General features: G+C 33.9%; 1 protein-coding gene across 1 annotated transcript; it reads right to left on the reverse strand.

Moving 5' to 3' along the window:
• Window positions 1-1,327: 1,327 nt before the first annotated feature.
• On the reverse strand, window positions 1,328-9,718 carry LOC130623722 (uncharacterized). Its single transcript, XM_057439235.1, has 9 exons — window positions 9,277-9,718; window positions 8,925-8,989; window positions 8,779-8,847; window positions 8,631-8,689; window positions 8,203-8,332; window positions 7,246-7,394; window positions 6,508-7,094; window positions 5,335-5,375; window positions 1,328-1,757 (listed from the first exon to the last, which is right to left on the reverse strand). Exons 2-9 carry the CDS (start codon window positions 8,961-8,963, stop codon window positions 1,650-1,652), a joined length of 1,182 nt encoding a protein of 393 aa, XP_057295218.1. The 5' UTR covers window positions 8,964-8,989; window positions 9,277-9,718; the 3' UTR covers window positions 1,328-1,649.
• Between the last annotated feature and the right edge of the window lie 5,671 nt (window positions 9,719-15,389).

Consider the following 15,389-nt stretch of genomic DNA (forward strand, 5'->3'; position numbering starts at 1 on the left):
ACTTTAGTAATAACCAAGTGAAGGACGATGGCTAGCGGAAGCTTAAGGATAAAATTTAACTGTTTATTTTCGGTGCTGACAATGTCTCCCTTTAAATTACTCACTGTGTTATACCACGTTTTTTTACGTAAAAAAGGCGGTGTTTGATACCTCGTGACTTTAGAAACTTACAAGTTTTTTAAAAAAAGCAAATTTTGGCTAGTTGGTAATCTTATTTAAGTGTTATATCAACACAGCTTTAGCAATCTACAATCTCTTTAGGTTTCAGGAGCTGATGTGAACATGTAAAATGATTGGATTGTAATGGACAGGGTAGCTAGCTAACTAGCTAGCCAGCTATACTTCGTTGAGGGTAACCAATAGAATTTAAATCGCTATTGCTAGCCATTTAGACGATTTCTCTCACAACTATCAGTTTTGACTTGCTAGTATTTGCACTACATTCAAGTGATCTAAGCTTTAAACGCAACTGCTTTCATATCAGACAACTAAAATATGCACTGAAAATTAATTACAAATAATTTCACACAGTTTAAACACACGTTTTACAACAACCTTAATCAATATTAGAAAATCAGATCAGCATTATCAGGAACGTCGTATAAAAATGTCAAATGGCGAAATTAATTAACAGGAACATATATGTACATGCAAAACCAAGTTACTGATTAAAAAAACATTCCATAAGTTATGCCAGATAAAAATATCGATTAACTGTGCATTTTATCAGCATACGCCAGACATATTAAATTTTATTACGTTTTGGAAAAAAATATTGTCTTGAAAGATCCATTTTGATCAGTTACTGCAATGATCTGATTAAGCGCCAAGCATTTTTTAGGCGTCCCCCCCCCCTCGATTAAGCGCCCAGGTAATTTCCTCAAAGTTCAATAAGCGCCCAGCACTTATTAAGCGCCGCCCATCTGATAAAAGGGGGTGCTTAATCAAACACTACCTTGAGAAACTGGGCGCTTATTTGAAAATTTTACTTTCTTATATTGAGAATAAAAAAACATATTTTATATCTTTTCTATAACACAAAAATAAGGAGTTTCCTATGCAATCCTTTCTTTCTGTATTTTAACTCCAAAATTGAAAATTACCGTTGCCTTTAATTTGTACAAAATTAGGAAAAATTTATAAGCGCCCAGCAATTTTTAAGCGACCCCTTCGATTAAGCGCCCATGCAAAAGATCCAAAAATTTAATAAGCGCCCGGGGCGCTTGTTTGGATCATTACGGTATAAGTAAATCGAGTTATACAAACGTTTTTAAGATATACGCGAAACACCGACACATAAACAATTACAAATTGACATTGAATTGGATTGACAATATTTTATTGAAACAAAATAAATAGTGTGACATTCTGGGAATCTTATTGTTACATCTGCAAAACCTTAAAAAAGTCGCTTGCGACAGTTTCTTCCGCGGCTAAAGTAGTACTTAATATACCACAACATTTACACTCCCTTTTGGTGTTTTAGTAGGTATTTCAACACAAAGATTGATAAGTATGTAGATGAAAGCAAGTTCTACTGAAGTAAGAAGACAAGTACAGGAGCTCGTCTTTACATGTGATTAACTTTATTTGTTCTTCTTTGAGCTGTAGAGTAGTTTCGGAGCATATGTTTAGTGTCGAAAGCTGTTTCAAGATTGCAATTTTAAGTCTTTTATTTCTTTTGCTATTTCGGAACATTCATTAAGCAGTTTGACGAGTTCTTCACGCCTGCTTAATCTTGCTGGTGAACAATCACCCTAAAAATAACAACATGTAAAAGCTGCATTAACGGTCTCGCTATTAAAAAGGTGCAGCCACAATACTTTCACAATGGTGACACACCCAATTTTGTTGTTCAATTTACACTTGAAAAAACCGAAGTGGTATATCCTACTCAATCTGTGACCACAAATTATGCTAGGTTTTGAAACCTATTAAATGACTCCGGTCGGTTGCCGAAAAAAACTTTTAGGACAAAGTAAAAATTTAAGGCGTGCATGTAGCCATTAAGTTACGCAAATTTAAAGCAGCTAAATGGGCGACCAGCGATATTTACAAATAAAAATTCTTTGAGAAAACGATTTCAAAATTATGATGCCTCACGGTATTTACTTCTCACTTTTTAATAATCTCTATTTTTCTATTTAGACCTAATTTTTTAACCTGATAACAAAAAAGCAACTCAAACTTTTGTAAAAGTGATTTGATACATCATGACCAAAATAAATAAAGGGTGATCATCTGGATGAGAGTAAGGATTGCTAAAAAGTGCAGCGAGGAAAACCATGCGCTTGGGTAGAAAAGCTTTAAATAAAGTGAGAATAGTGTACACCTACACGCTTTATTTTAATAAGAATATGCTATATAAGAATATGATGCTAACGGGCTATGATGCTTCTGTTATAAACCATAGTTCTATTGCTTGAGAAATAAAGAATAATGACCAGCTTGGTTAGAACTTTGATATTCTTATACATAAAAACGTATAATAGATTTCAATTAAATATATACAGCGAGTTAATTTATTTTGTCGCTGATTGGTATAAAAATGGGAAGCTGGAAAATTTAAGACCTTAAAACACCCGGTCAATGACGTCGTGTTCGGTATTTTAAAGAAAATTTTTGCGCTCGTGAAGTGTTTTGGCGTCCTCGAAGTGTTTTTGCGCCCGCGAAAGAATTGTCCTCTGTCAGACACCGCGAAAGTAAATCCATATCGTTAATGAATATTTTTCACAACTAATTAAAAATACCTTTTGCAAAATCAAAATGTTAATAATATGTAGGTTCAGAAGCTTGTAATACACTAACAGAAATATTTTGCACCACATAATATTCATTAAATTGAGATCTTTTAGAATAGGTTCTGCATATTTGTCTTTTCGTTAGTCTGCCCAGATTGGTATTTCTGTTTTCTGCACAAAAGAATCGACTTTCTTTATTCTTTTGTACTAAAAAAATACCAAATACTACTTGGATGAATTCTGGCGTTTTACTGTATTGTAAAAATGCTGAGATACGTAACCGGACAAAAATAAAAATTTAAGGCGTGCATGTAGCCATTAAGATACGCAAATTTAAAGCAGCTAATCGGGCGACCAGCGATATTTACAAATAAAAATTCTTTGAGGAAAGGATTCCAAAATTATGATGCCTCACGGTATTTACTTCTCACTTTTTAATAATCTCTATTTTTCTATTTAGACCTAATTTTTTAACCTGATAACAAAAAAGCAACTCAAACTTTTGTAAAAGTGATTTGATACATCATGACCAAAATAAATAAAGGGTGATCATCTGGATGAGGGTAAGGATTGCTAAAAAGTGCAGCGAGGAAAACCATGCGCTTGGGTAGAAAAGCTTTAAATAAAGTGAGAATAGTGTACACCTACACGCTTTATTTTAATAAGAATATGCTATATAAGAATATGATGCTAACGGGCTATGATGCTTCTGTTATAAACCATAGTTCTATTGCTTGTGAAATAAAGAATAATGACCAGCTTGGTTAGAACTTTGATATTCTTATACATAAAAACGTATAATAGATTTCAATTAAATATATACAGCGAGTTAATTTATTTTCTCGCTGATCGGTATAAAAATGGAAAGCTGGAAAATTTAAGACCTTAAAGCACCCCGTCAATGACGTTGTGTTCAGTATTATAAAGAAAAAATTAAAACTTTGCGCTCGCGAAGTGTTTTTGCGCCTGCGAAAGAATTGTCCTTTGTCAGACGCTGCGAAAATAAATCCATGTTGTTAAGGAATATTTTACACAACTAGTTAAAAGTAACTTTTGCAAAAACAAAGTAATAACAATGCATAGGTTCAGAAGCTTGTAATGCACTAACAGAAACATTTTGCACTTAGAATGCTTTCCAATCTCCTTATAAAAAGAAATTGCCACACCAGCCCAAAAGAGGTGAAAAAGAGAAAAGTTTGCAACTTTGCTTACATCTCTTTAATAATAACCGTATTCCGTCTGTCTGTTTGTGCGCGAGGAAAAAGTCTTGTTACGAAAACACAAAATGCTATATATAAAGGACGGACGAACCCGTAGATTTTTTAACGGGCTACTAGTCTCTTTAATAATAGCCGTATTTTGTCTGTCTCTGCGCAGACCCCCCCGCTGAGTTAGAAAATCGTGCTACGGAAATGCGATATATTTTTATCCACTTTGTTGCCACGGGTAAATTTAAAGGACGTGCGAACCCGTGGATTTTTCCACGGGCTAGCAACTAGTCTCCTTAATAATAGCCGTATATCACTGTCTGTTCGCGAAAAAAGCGACGTGCAACAGGCACAAATTCACATGCTATTTTTAAATTCACATGCTATTTTGTTTTAATATACCTTTCCTGAAGTTATAAATTATAATAATTATGACGTCATCCAAAATGTTTAATAGTTTTGTGCTCTTTAAATTAGGATATTTAGATAGAATATCAAATTATCATGACAAAACTAAAGTTTTTAAAGCAATATAATATTTTGATTGGATTTTATTTAGTTTTGAAGAAAATGATTATTTTAAAAACGAAGCTATATAAAAGGGTTAACCGTAACTTTCAGCTCGCAATTGAGGCACTTAACGAACAGAAATATTTACGAAATAAGGTAATTTGTTTTACTTTTTGCTAAGGGACTTAGGGATAAGAATCATTTTTAATATCGACCTCTTTTTGTGAGTTTGACATAATTAGGAAATTCGGGTAAGGTCTATTGTCCCAAACGTAGTAAAATGTGATGTAGTCATTTTATTTTCAAGTGATTAAATTGGCTATTACTCAAAAGCTCCCTCGCAAAGTTGAACTCATTAAACTTTGCGAGGGAGCTTTTTTTTATCGCTGAAACATAAAAATCTCTGAACTAGCGGCATTTTGTCTACTTCGTCCATTCATGTAATCACAACTGCGCAAAATGATGCTCTATAGAAACTTATCATACAAAACTTGCTTATCTGAAAGGCACCAGCGTAAAGCATGTTTTTAATGCAACCTTAAACGCAGCACATTTTTTAACGTATGTTTAAGAAATTTCATGCTAGTGAGAAGGCCTAATTTCATAATGGCACTCCGAGAAGGACACTCCCGGACTTTATTATACCACGAACACCTCGCTTATTGATACTCCGGCCTAAAAAACCGCCGGATCACGCAAACAACGGCTAAAATGACCACCGACGTTGTGTAGCAGCACCAAAATGTCCGCTGAAACGCCCGCCGATCTGATAAAACGCTGACCAAAATGATTGCCGAAATGTGGCACTTCCTTGATATAAAAAGCCTAAAACAAACACTCAGGCCCGTTAATTGTGTAAATAAACGAAAACATACGTTGGTTGTTGCTGTTTCTTCTTCAGATTTATGATCAGTATCTACATGAAAAAAGTGCAAAAGTTTGTACAGAAGAAATACAAATCAATTTCTCTATTTTTATAGCATACCGTAGGTTATTTTATGCTTGAATATGTCTAATACTTTTAAATAACTAATTTATTTGACGCACTTTGTCTTAAATATTGTTTAGCTACTTAGCAAATTTTAACTTGTAATCATAAGATTCCAGCTTCAAATCACGACTTCGATGCACGCTTAGTGTTCCTGGTCATTAGGTGCCCTACACTGACCGCTAACCGGTTTAGTGACAGGCAAGAAAGTTAAAGAAATGCTATACGTATGTCTGCTGGTAATAACAGGTAACATAGTTACAGTCTGAGGGAAGAAAAAGCCAGACGTTAAGATGGAATTCCTAAGGACATTAAAACTTCCCTTTATCTACTAACATACTTCCTTACTCAGCAAACATCAACCATTTTTAGTTGACGTGTTTTTAAAGTATTCTTTCGGCCAAATGACAGGCTGTTTTCTAGGTTCTAATAAAAAAATAATTTTGTTGGTGATATTAACGTATGCAAGAAAATGGAGGAATTCACCTAATTATGTTCGCCAAAAAAAAGTTTTAAAAATTCTGTTTAGTAAAATTTGAATATGACAAACATGTAGGACATATTTCTTTTTTTAGCAGTTTTTTTAAAGATAAAAGTTCATGTCTAATTGATAAAGATGCTGACGATGTTGTTTGTGCTTCACGAAAATCAACAGGACATTTTGTTTGTGCACGCCTATTTTTAAAAGCAATACAAACTTTTGACCGAGGCTTGGCGTTGCTTACGTGTCTAGGTTTTACAGGCTAAGCTCTTGCAGAATAAAAAGCAGAATAAGCAGAATAAAAATTGATTGAAATCACGTTTTCGCATTACGTGACTAATACTAAAAAGAAAATCCTAAACTTATTTTTATATTTCCTGTTTCTTTTTCGCACTTTTTTATTATATTTTATTTTTTCATTTTTCACTCATTTCATGATGGTTGTTACTTGTAAGTTTTTGAAGGTTTTAAGCCTCATTTTGTTTATAAAATATTGCTTTTAAAAAACGTAAAAAAAACGCGTAGAATCATGGAAATTATTATTTCAACGCATAAAATGCATCATATAAAAAGTCCTACCTGGTATGAAAACTTCTGGCTTATTCATTTCGCCGTTCTCATCCACAACATGCATGTCAATCTCGCATTTTATAAAAGCGCCTGACGCTGCAATGTTTTCGTCGGAAACTTGCGAGTTTCGGCTTTCGTTCGACGTTGAATTCCAATCTACGTCGAAACGTGTGCTGTCAGATTTGACATGTCCTTTAATGTGATTTTCGATAATTCGAGAGGCCGAGGACGAGCATCTCGAGTCGGTAAAAAAATCACCAGAGTTTGGTACGTTAATTAGTTCTTCGTCTACTGTTCCTTTGCGAAGTATTTCCTGATTGATTTCATCAAAAATCTTAGGATCGACGCTATTTTTCATTTTTTCACTCCCTTTACCAACCTTCTTATCGATGGAATTTAAATGTTCGAGGCTACTGTCACTCCTTTGATGGCTGAGTCTCCTTGTTGGTTTATTACGGTCATCCACCAGATGATTAGCTGTTAAGGTTTGAAACTTTTCATTCTTGACTGAAGATTTTTCCTTTCCTTTGATAAAGCGTGCAGTAATTTTCTTTTTTTTCGCGCCATTTGAAAACGAAGCAGGTACATAAGGAGGTCTAAATTATGGAATTTATAATAAATTTTGATCTTTATCAATTTTTTAGCGTGTAAACAAGCGCTGGAGATATATGAAGCCATTAAAGACACCAATCGCTGCAGTATTGCACACAAAAATCAAAAAGAACTCGTAAGTACATGATAACTTACTTTTTTGGCGGAAATGAATTTGGGTTGATTTGTTTTTTCAGTAATATATTTTGATGTCGCATATTGTCCGGTTTCACTTGCAATATAATTTTTTCTTTCCCAAACTGATTTTGGTTGCGGAAAAGCAATCGGAATGCCGATACATCGTCCTAAATATTACAAATCAGGTTAATGATAACGGGGCAAATATCACGTTTTGGGTTTTTAAATACTTAAATACTCAATATGATCGTAAAAGATTAGATTATTCCGACAAATATATAAAGCAAGAAAGTAAAATATTCACTGATATATTGGGCGCTGGTACAAAAACTGAATGTTGTACAAACACAAATCAGTAGAACTTCGCCATAGCGAACCTCAATGATATGCCAGCTATAGCAAAGTGTCCGCTACACGGTTCTTACTAAATTACCCTTGTATTGCTTCAGAAAACTGCTCTGAAACGTCATGCTATAATTAAATCGACCGTAAAGTTTGTCAATAGGAGAATTTTTGGAAAGGCAAACTTTCTTTTACAAGAATTGTGTCCATTATTTTGCGTGTCTGCTGTAGAGGGGACAGTTTTATGGGATAATGTAAGTTTGGATCTTAAAACCATGTCCTTTATAGAGAGATACTTTGCTAACAGTTTATCCAATCCCGTAAAAAGTGTCCGTTGTAGAGAGTTGTCCGCTAAAATAAATGTGAGCCATAAGGGGGTTTTACTGTAATACGAAAACACTTTTCGAGCAGATACAGGGGTCCCAAGCTATCGTTGGGATTCCATGCTCACAAGGGTTTCAAAAGATACAAAATTCTGTGTAGACGCAGGGATTTCGAGAAGACACAGGGGCTCCAAGCAGACACAGGGGTTCCAAGCAGACGCAGGGGTTCTAAGGAGACACAACGATTTCAAGCCGACAACGAAATGTCAAGGAGACACAGAGGCTGCAAAAATGTGTGGATTAAACTTACTTTGCATACACGCTTGTAGCATTTTTCTAAAGCATTGACGTCATGTTTACGACAGCATTTTTGGGTGCATTTCTTTAACAAACTACTATTTTGCGTGTATGGACTAACTAACGCTTTTGTTGGCATTTTCCTACAAGGAAAAATAAGGAAATAACGAACAACAGATAAAATGTAACGATCAAGAAAAAAACGTAACGAACAAGAAAAAAACGTAACGAACAATGAATAATTTGTAACGAACAACGAAAAGAGCGTAACGAACAACTAGAAATATTTGTACAAGAACCAAACCGTAAAAACGACATTTCCATCTGCTATTAAACGCAATTAAAAATTCATCATTCATCAACAGCTCAATTTCGGTTGTACGTTTTATTTTTTGACAGTGAAAAGCAAGACCTTTCTTTTTTAATATGAGTATTAATTACCTTATGCAAGGATTGCGTGTCAATGAGGGGCTGCTGATTTTTTTTCGAGTGGTAGCACTCTAAAAAGTATAAAAAATAGACACCTGAATCGTCCTTGACGTTTTGGATAGTTTAACTGCTGCAATATTGCATAAATAAATTGTTTTACCCTCACAGAATATGGCAGAAAAGATGATGTTTTTGCCATGTCATTCAGTTTGCTATCGTGGCTTGCTCCCTAAAGGAAAAATTAAAGCAAGAAAAAGAAAAATTATGAAATGAAATAAATGAAGTGAAATGAATTCAATTTTTTACTTTTGCTGAACAGCTATGTCGATGCTTCGAGGTCTTCATGTAGACGTCACTCGAACGTGTCTCAACTAAATCATTTTTAAAAACTTTAAACTACTCAACATTTTGCAATTATAACAAATTATAAGCAATATACAATTCATTATTGTCAAAATATTTTAATTTGTTGCGCTCATAAGGGAAGGACGAAAGAAAACAAAACATTTTGGAAATGAAACATTCTTGTGGAAGTGTCGGCTTGTTGCATACTTTGATCGTACAAATTTAGCAGAACAACCATCTAGGGTTGGGAGATGTAACCAAAAAGTTTAGCGTACACAATACGCACGTCATCTATACGATGTACATATCTAACCTAGCGAATGATTCGTTCTTGTAGTCGTTTTAATTTAAATATTGCTCCATCACAATCGCGTATCATGGTCGAATTAATCTATAAAATACGAAAAACAGCATTCCAATGCAAATATAAGTTCAAAGTGAAAAATATGTGATTTGTTTTGTTTTATAAAAAATCATAAAGATAGCTATTTTCGTTAAACAAGCGTAGCTATGGTTTATTTAACGAGTTTTCTTTTGGTTCTTCTAATCCTTTCTTTTTCATTTAATGGTAGAAGTTTTAAATAATTTATATTCTTGTGTTTACATGGGCTTACTTTGTATTCATAACATATAACATATATAGAACCTCTGCAAAAAAAAACGCACACATGTATTTGGTATTTTTATCAAAATATTTTAAGCAATTGCACTCTTCTTCTTTGTCGTTTTTTTTTTTTTTTTTCTTAAGCTGACGGAAATAAGTTATCAGCAAAAAAAAAAAACAGAAGTTACCGCACCGACAAGACATAGAAAGCAACACAATTGAAAAAAAATGAGAATGACTTTTTTATTTTGTGTGATGCGAAAGCAAAGCAAAAAATGTAGCCAGTTCCAGACTTCTTCATTTCCTGGCGAAAAATTTGTATGTGTGTGTAAAGGAATGTGTGTGTGTATAGGAAAGAAATCGTTTGTGATGAAAATCACTATTTGAGTTTTTTCATCCTATGATGTCCTCTTTCTTTATCTTTCATTTTCGAACTTTAATTTTTCACATGTGAATATTCACATGTAAAAAATTAAAAATGCCTTTTTTGAGAACATTTTAATTGTTTGCCGAACTTGTAACCTAAAATAGTGGTTAGGTCGACAGAAATGAGCATTTTGTTGACAGATAACTCTACAAACTGTTTTCTTTGTTACAAACAAAGATTTTCATCTTGTAATCATTTCATGCATCGGTAAAAAATTTTGCAAAAAATCTCTATATATTTTCTATAAATTTTTATGGTAATATTTTGCACGACAAACATGAGTAAAAACATGAGATTTCCCAAACAATATAGTTACTGATAGATAACTCTTTAAAACTCGCATAATGTCTCAAGTGATATGACACGAGATAATAAATCAAAAATAGTTTTAACTAAAGAACAGTGTATAACAATGCTAGTCTGTAGTCCGCGGAAAACCCTACATAAGCAGAAGCACAATAAAAAAAATTCGTCTTTTGAATTTTGAGCTGTCGATACACAAAGAATCTTTTTTCAGAACTTTGTATACCCGTTGCCTCTATTGTGTAAAGTTTAAAACAGTGGTCAAGATAATGTGTGCTAGACGAATTTCTCTATCTGATTTTTTGAATGAATACATAAACGATTGAATGAATGAATAAATGAATGGTAAAGAAATAAAGTGAATGGCGGACCAAAATTTGTTACTCGATTTTTTGTATCTTACTGTTTCAATGAATGAAGGAATGTAAGAACAAATGAAGGAATGCATCAATGTATGAACAAAGGAATGAATTGTTGAAAAATGAACGAGTCAGTGGCCGAGAAAATTTGTTACATGAACTTTTTTATTTTAATTTCTTAAGAAAGGAATGAAATTACGAACAAATGAATGAATGAATGAATGAATGAATGAATGTATGAATGAACAAAGGAAGGATAAGAAAATGAATGAACGAGTTAATGCCCGATAAAAATTTGTTACACTAATTTCTGTATCTGAATTTTTAAACGAATGAATTAATGAAGAAAGGAAGGAAGGGATGAATAAAGGAATGAATGATTTAATGATGAAAAAATAAATAAACTAATACTGAAACAAAATTTCAAGACTTTTGAATGAATGAATGAATGAATGAATAAAAAATGGAATAGCAAAAAAATGATGACTAACTGAAAAGCCGACTAAAATTTGCTACACAAATTTCTACAACGAACGAACGAACGAACGAACGAACGAACGAACGAACGAACGAACGAACGAACGAACGAACGAACGAACGAACGAACGAACGAACGAACGAACGAACGAACGAACGAACGAACGAACGAACGAACGAACGAACGAACGAACGAACGAACGAACGAACGAACGAACGAACGAACGAACGAACGAACGAACGAACGAACGACGAACGAACGAACGAACGCTAGTCAGTCAGTTTTAACAGGTGCGCCACACATTCGTACCAATATAAATTTAGCAATAATCTTCCGCTATTACTGCGTTTCATCGCCTTTGCCATTAAAAACGATTGGCAGTGGGAGACGAGTTAAAAATGTTTTTTTTAGTTTTCGACTACGAGAAATGTCAGTCTTCCAAACAATGACTAAACAATAACAACAAAAAATGACTAATTCTTCTGTACAAGAAAGCAACATCGACTTCAATCCTCCTACCTACCAAAATGTTATGAAAATATTGAATCAAACGTTGTGGCGTGTCAAGAATTCCTTTTAGTTCTAAAAACAACACTACTACACGAACCGAACTTTTTATCATTGGCATTACGCTCACAAGATACTTTCCTTTTTAGGTTTCGGCAACAGTTTGATGTTGTTAACACATATACTTGAAAGTTCTTGCCTGCATAGCCAAGCTAAGTTTTATTTGGATACCAATACACCTCGTCTCCTTTTCGGAAAACCACATTCTTTCGTCTCCGTCGATGACTTGCTATTACACGCTCATCTATACGTTTTCTTTATCTTGTATTTCACACGGGGTAAAAAAAAGTCTAAGCTTAATTAAAGACTGAGATTTCATGCTAAAATTCGTTCGTAATATGGTTATATTTGTTATTAATGTGCTGTATAATGTCACGTGACTTTTATCTTATCTCTTGGTTCTTTCTTGAGTTTTTTACAAGAAACTTTTAGAGAGAGTTCTACGTTTAAAAAAAGGTCTGTAAAAGTTAGTTTTGTTTGAATTTAAGAATTAGAACATCCACTAACACATATTAATTCAAAAATATTTGGAAGAAAGAGGATTTCAATTCGTGTGAAAAAGCTTAAAGTGTATTTATCGATCAAAAAATTTTTTTAAGGGAACAAAACGTGTGACAGGTCGAGGGATTACAAAGTGCGATATGTTTGGGATTACAAAGTGCGACAAGTAAGGTTATAAAATGCGATAGGATTACAAAGTGATACACTGCACCAGGCATGTAGCTTAGCTGGCTACTTGCTGTCTTCCTGGTAGTTATGCTGGCAGGCTACCAGCAAGCTGATTTTAATTTTTTGAACTGATCAGAGTAAGAGTAGGCCGCTAGCTACCGTTCCCTGGATAAAAGTCCAATCGATTTTTACTTTGATTGCTGAACTTCGCGTCGTCCGAAAGAGAACGGATTGATATGTCTACAATACTGTCTGACGCATTTTCTTTTTTCAGTTGATAAACAACTTGTTTCAGCAGTACGTGCTTGCTAAACCGGGGGTAAAAATAAATTAGACGGGGCTGTGGCGTAAATAACAGATGGACGTAACGCCACACTTTGGGGACACAATGCGTGGGTCACAAGAAAGTGACCTGTGATTTTTGTGTCGTGCTCAATGGCTAAATAAATCATCATCATCATCATAAAGCATTACATAACGCGTGCATAAATTCAATATTTCCCTGCCATACTTCTCGGTCCATAGCAAATGTACATGTTTCTTTCTAAGAGAACGCAAGCTCTGCCTTAATTTTGCGTTGAAATACATCAATCACAAACTCTTTTTTTTTTAGTGTCCATATTTCTGCATTGTAGAGGAATATTGGCATAACATATGTATCGAACGTTATCATTTTCATCGTTTTCTATATTATTATACCCGTATACGTCTTTAGATTTCTGTTTTTAAGTTTAGCTGGTTAGTACTTGTTTCTACTTTTTTAATTTCAGGTGGATTAGATATTATCATACTTATTTATGTTAATGTGACGTTTGACTGGTCTTACGGTAGTGTAGTTATGTTCTTGAAGTTGGTATGGTACTGGATTAATTGATTTTCAATAGCTATTATCTTCGTGTGTTTTCTCCAAGGTTTTAGCTATGTAGAGAGTGAACTCATTCGCTGACATACAGGGGGTCCTGTGTCTGTCTTAAAGAATGTACTGGTGTGATTTTTGACTTTTACTGCTAATTTCACTTGGGCAAATTTATAGACAAGATGAAGCTTGTCTGGATAAAGTATCATTTTTTTAATCAGTGATCAAGGATTTTCAGTCGATTGAATCAAAAGCTTTGCTCATATCATGCATGATTATGTGCACACGATTTCTATGTAATTGTTCGACTATTTTAGCTGCAAGGACATGCTCAGTTTTACTTCTGCCTTTAATCTATGCTGCTTGGCTAGGTTGGATGTTATCAAGTTTGATACCAATTCTCTCGATTAAACATATGGCAAGTATGTTTCGTATACCTTAAAAAAGGATGATAGTTCTCAAATTTTGAGGTGGACCTTCTGGTTTACCAAGTTTAATCTACACAACATTCCTTGCACCATTTATTAATTTAGGTTCATCACCTGTTTCGACCATTTTATTGTTAATTAAAGCAATGCATCCTGGACTTTTATTATTATTTATCATTTTGTGTGTAGCTTTCTTTATTTCTTCTTTTGTGAATGGAATTATCATTTTTCGTTGGTCTAATAATTGGAAGCGGTTCGGTATTTTTATAGAACTGATTTTTTAAAATACTTTAGTATAATTTCTGCTTGTTGTTTTTTATTGGCAGTTAACCCTGGTTCAGTCTGGATTGTAAGGATTGTTTTTGTGTTATTTTTTTTAAGTCCCTAATTCTCTATGTGTATTCTCTAGATCTTTTAGTGTGCTGGCTAACTTTTCCTTTTGTACATATTTTATGATGTTATGCATTTTCGTCAGTTTTTCATTTCTTTCTTTTCAAAATGCCTTTCTTTTGATGTTATCATTTGTGGAGTTTCGATCTATGTGCAATTTCTTTTGTCTACCTGATAATCATTTTATTTCAGGATTAGTAATCTCTTTTTGTTTTTTACTTTCCTTAGCACCTCTGTTGTTGTTTCATAGATCGTTTCCTGAATGATACTCCATCTTTCCTGATTTTTGTTTTGTTCAGGTAAGGCATTTACACGTTGCTCAAGTTCGTTTTTATATTGAGTTCTAAGTTCTAAGACATTGATGTTTTTTATGTTGATTCTGCTTTTTGGTACAATTTTCTTGTTATGCCTTAATGTTATTCTTATGTCGGCTATTAAAATTTTGAGACCTGATTTCGTTTTCATTCTGTTGTAGAATCTGGAGTTATAAGTGGTAATACATAGATTTTCTTTCACTAGTCAATTTCATTTCTGTGTGGATTTCTCCTTATCGTGTTGGTTTTTGCGTGAATGTGGTCTTTTGTTCTTTCTGGACTTTTCCAGGCTGGTGAGATGGTTTGTGTTTAAAAAAGTATTAGATAGTTGTGGTCTATTTTTGCGAATTCAAGGAGTAATTGACCGTTTTCATTTATAGATCCGATTGAGTATTTGCCAACTATTTTGTTGTATACGTTTTGTGACTGATTATCTGACAGTTTTGTTTTGGCATTAAAGGCACCTCCAACTATCACTACATCTTTGGTTTTTTTTAATTTTAATACAAATGTGAGACTGTTATAGAACTTGTTTGTTTCTTCTGGGTTTTGTTCAGTTATTTTTGTTGCAGGAGCATAAGCGCTAATGATATATAGCTTATAGTCATTTTTGACGGCAATTGTTAGGAGACATACTCGATCTGATCCGCACTTACAGCTACGCCTTTGCTGGGTTTATCTTTACTACCAGAATAATAAAGATGTAGTTTTTCTTTGCTTGATTTCAGTTCTATCAAACCAGATCCTTTTATATGAGTTTCTTGTATTGCTGGAGCGGTTAGTTTGTATCCCAGAATCATTACATTGAAAAAGCCTTGACAGTTAAAACTTTCAATGTGACTGTTTTATTGGATTTCATGTTTTGTTGTTTTATGCACTTTTAAGCGAATGTAAAAACGGCAATCTCGTTGAAGATACAAGTAGCGCCACCACACTTGCCGACCGTTTTTTTCAATAAATGAAGTTCTGCTTACAAAATACAAAAATAACCCGCTCTACTGTAAAATAGCGACCGAGGTCGAAGTGCCGAC

Source organism: Hydractinia symbiolongicarpus, chromosome 13 (genome assembly GCF_029227915.1).
Source record: "Hydractinia symbiolongicarpus strain clone_291-10 chromosome 13, HSymV2.1, whole genome shotgun sequence".
NCBI lineage: Eukaryota > Metazoa > Cnidaria > Hydrozoa > Anthoathecata > Hydractiniidae > Hydractinia > Hydractinia symbiolongicarpus.

What these genes read in the sequence shown, in the direction of transcription:
- LOC130623722 (XM_057439235.1), bottom strand. Translation starts at nt 8,963, where the DNA reads ATGAAGACCTCGAAGCATCGACATAGCTGTTCAGCAAAA. An exon ending in ACACGCAATCCTTGCATAAG is followed by an intron (nt 8,333 to 8,630) that starts GTAATTAATACT and finishes TTTTCCTTGTAG; the next exon opens with GAAAATGCCAACAAAAGCGT. An exon ending in AAGAAACAGCAACAACCAAC is followed by an intron (nt 1,758 to 5,334) that starts GTATGTTTTCGT and finishes TGTTATTTTTAG; the next exon opens with GGTGATTGTTCACCAGCAAG.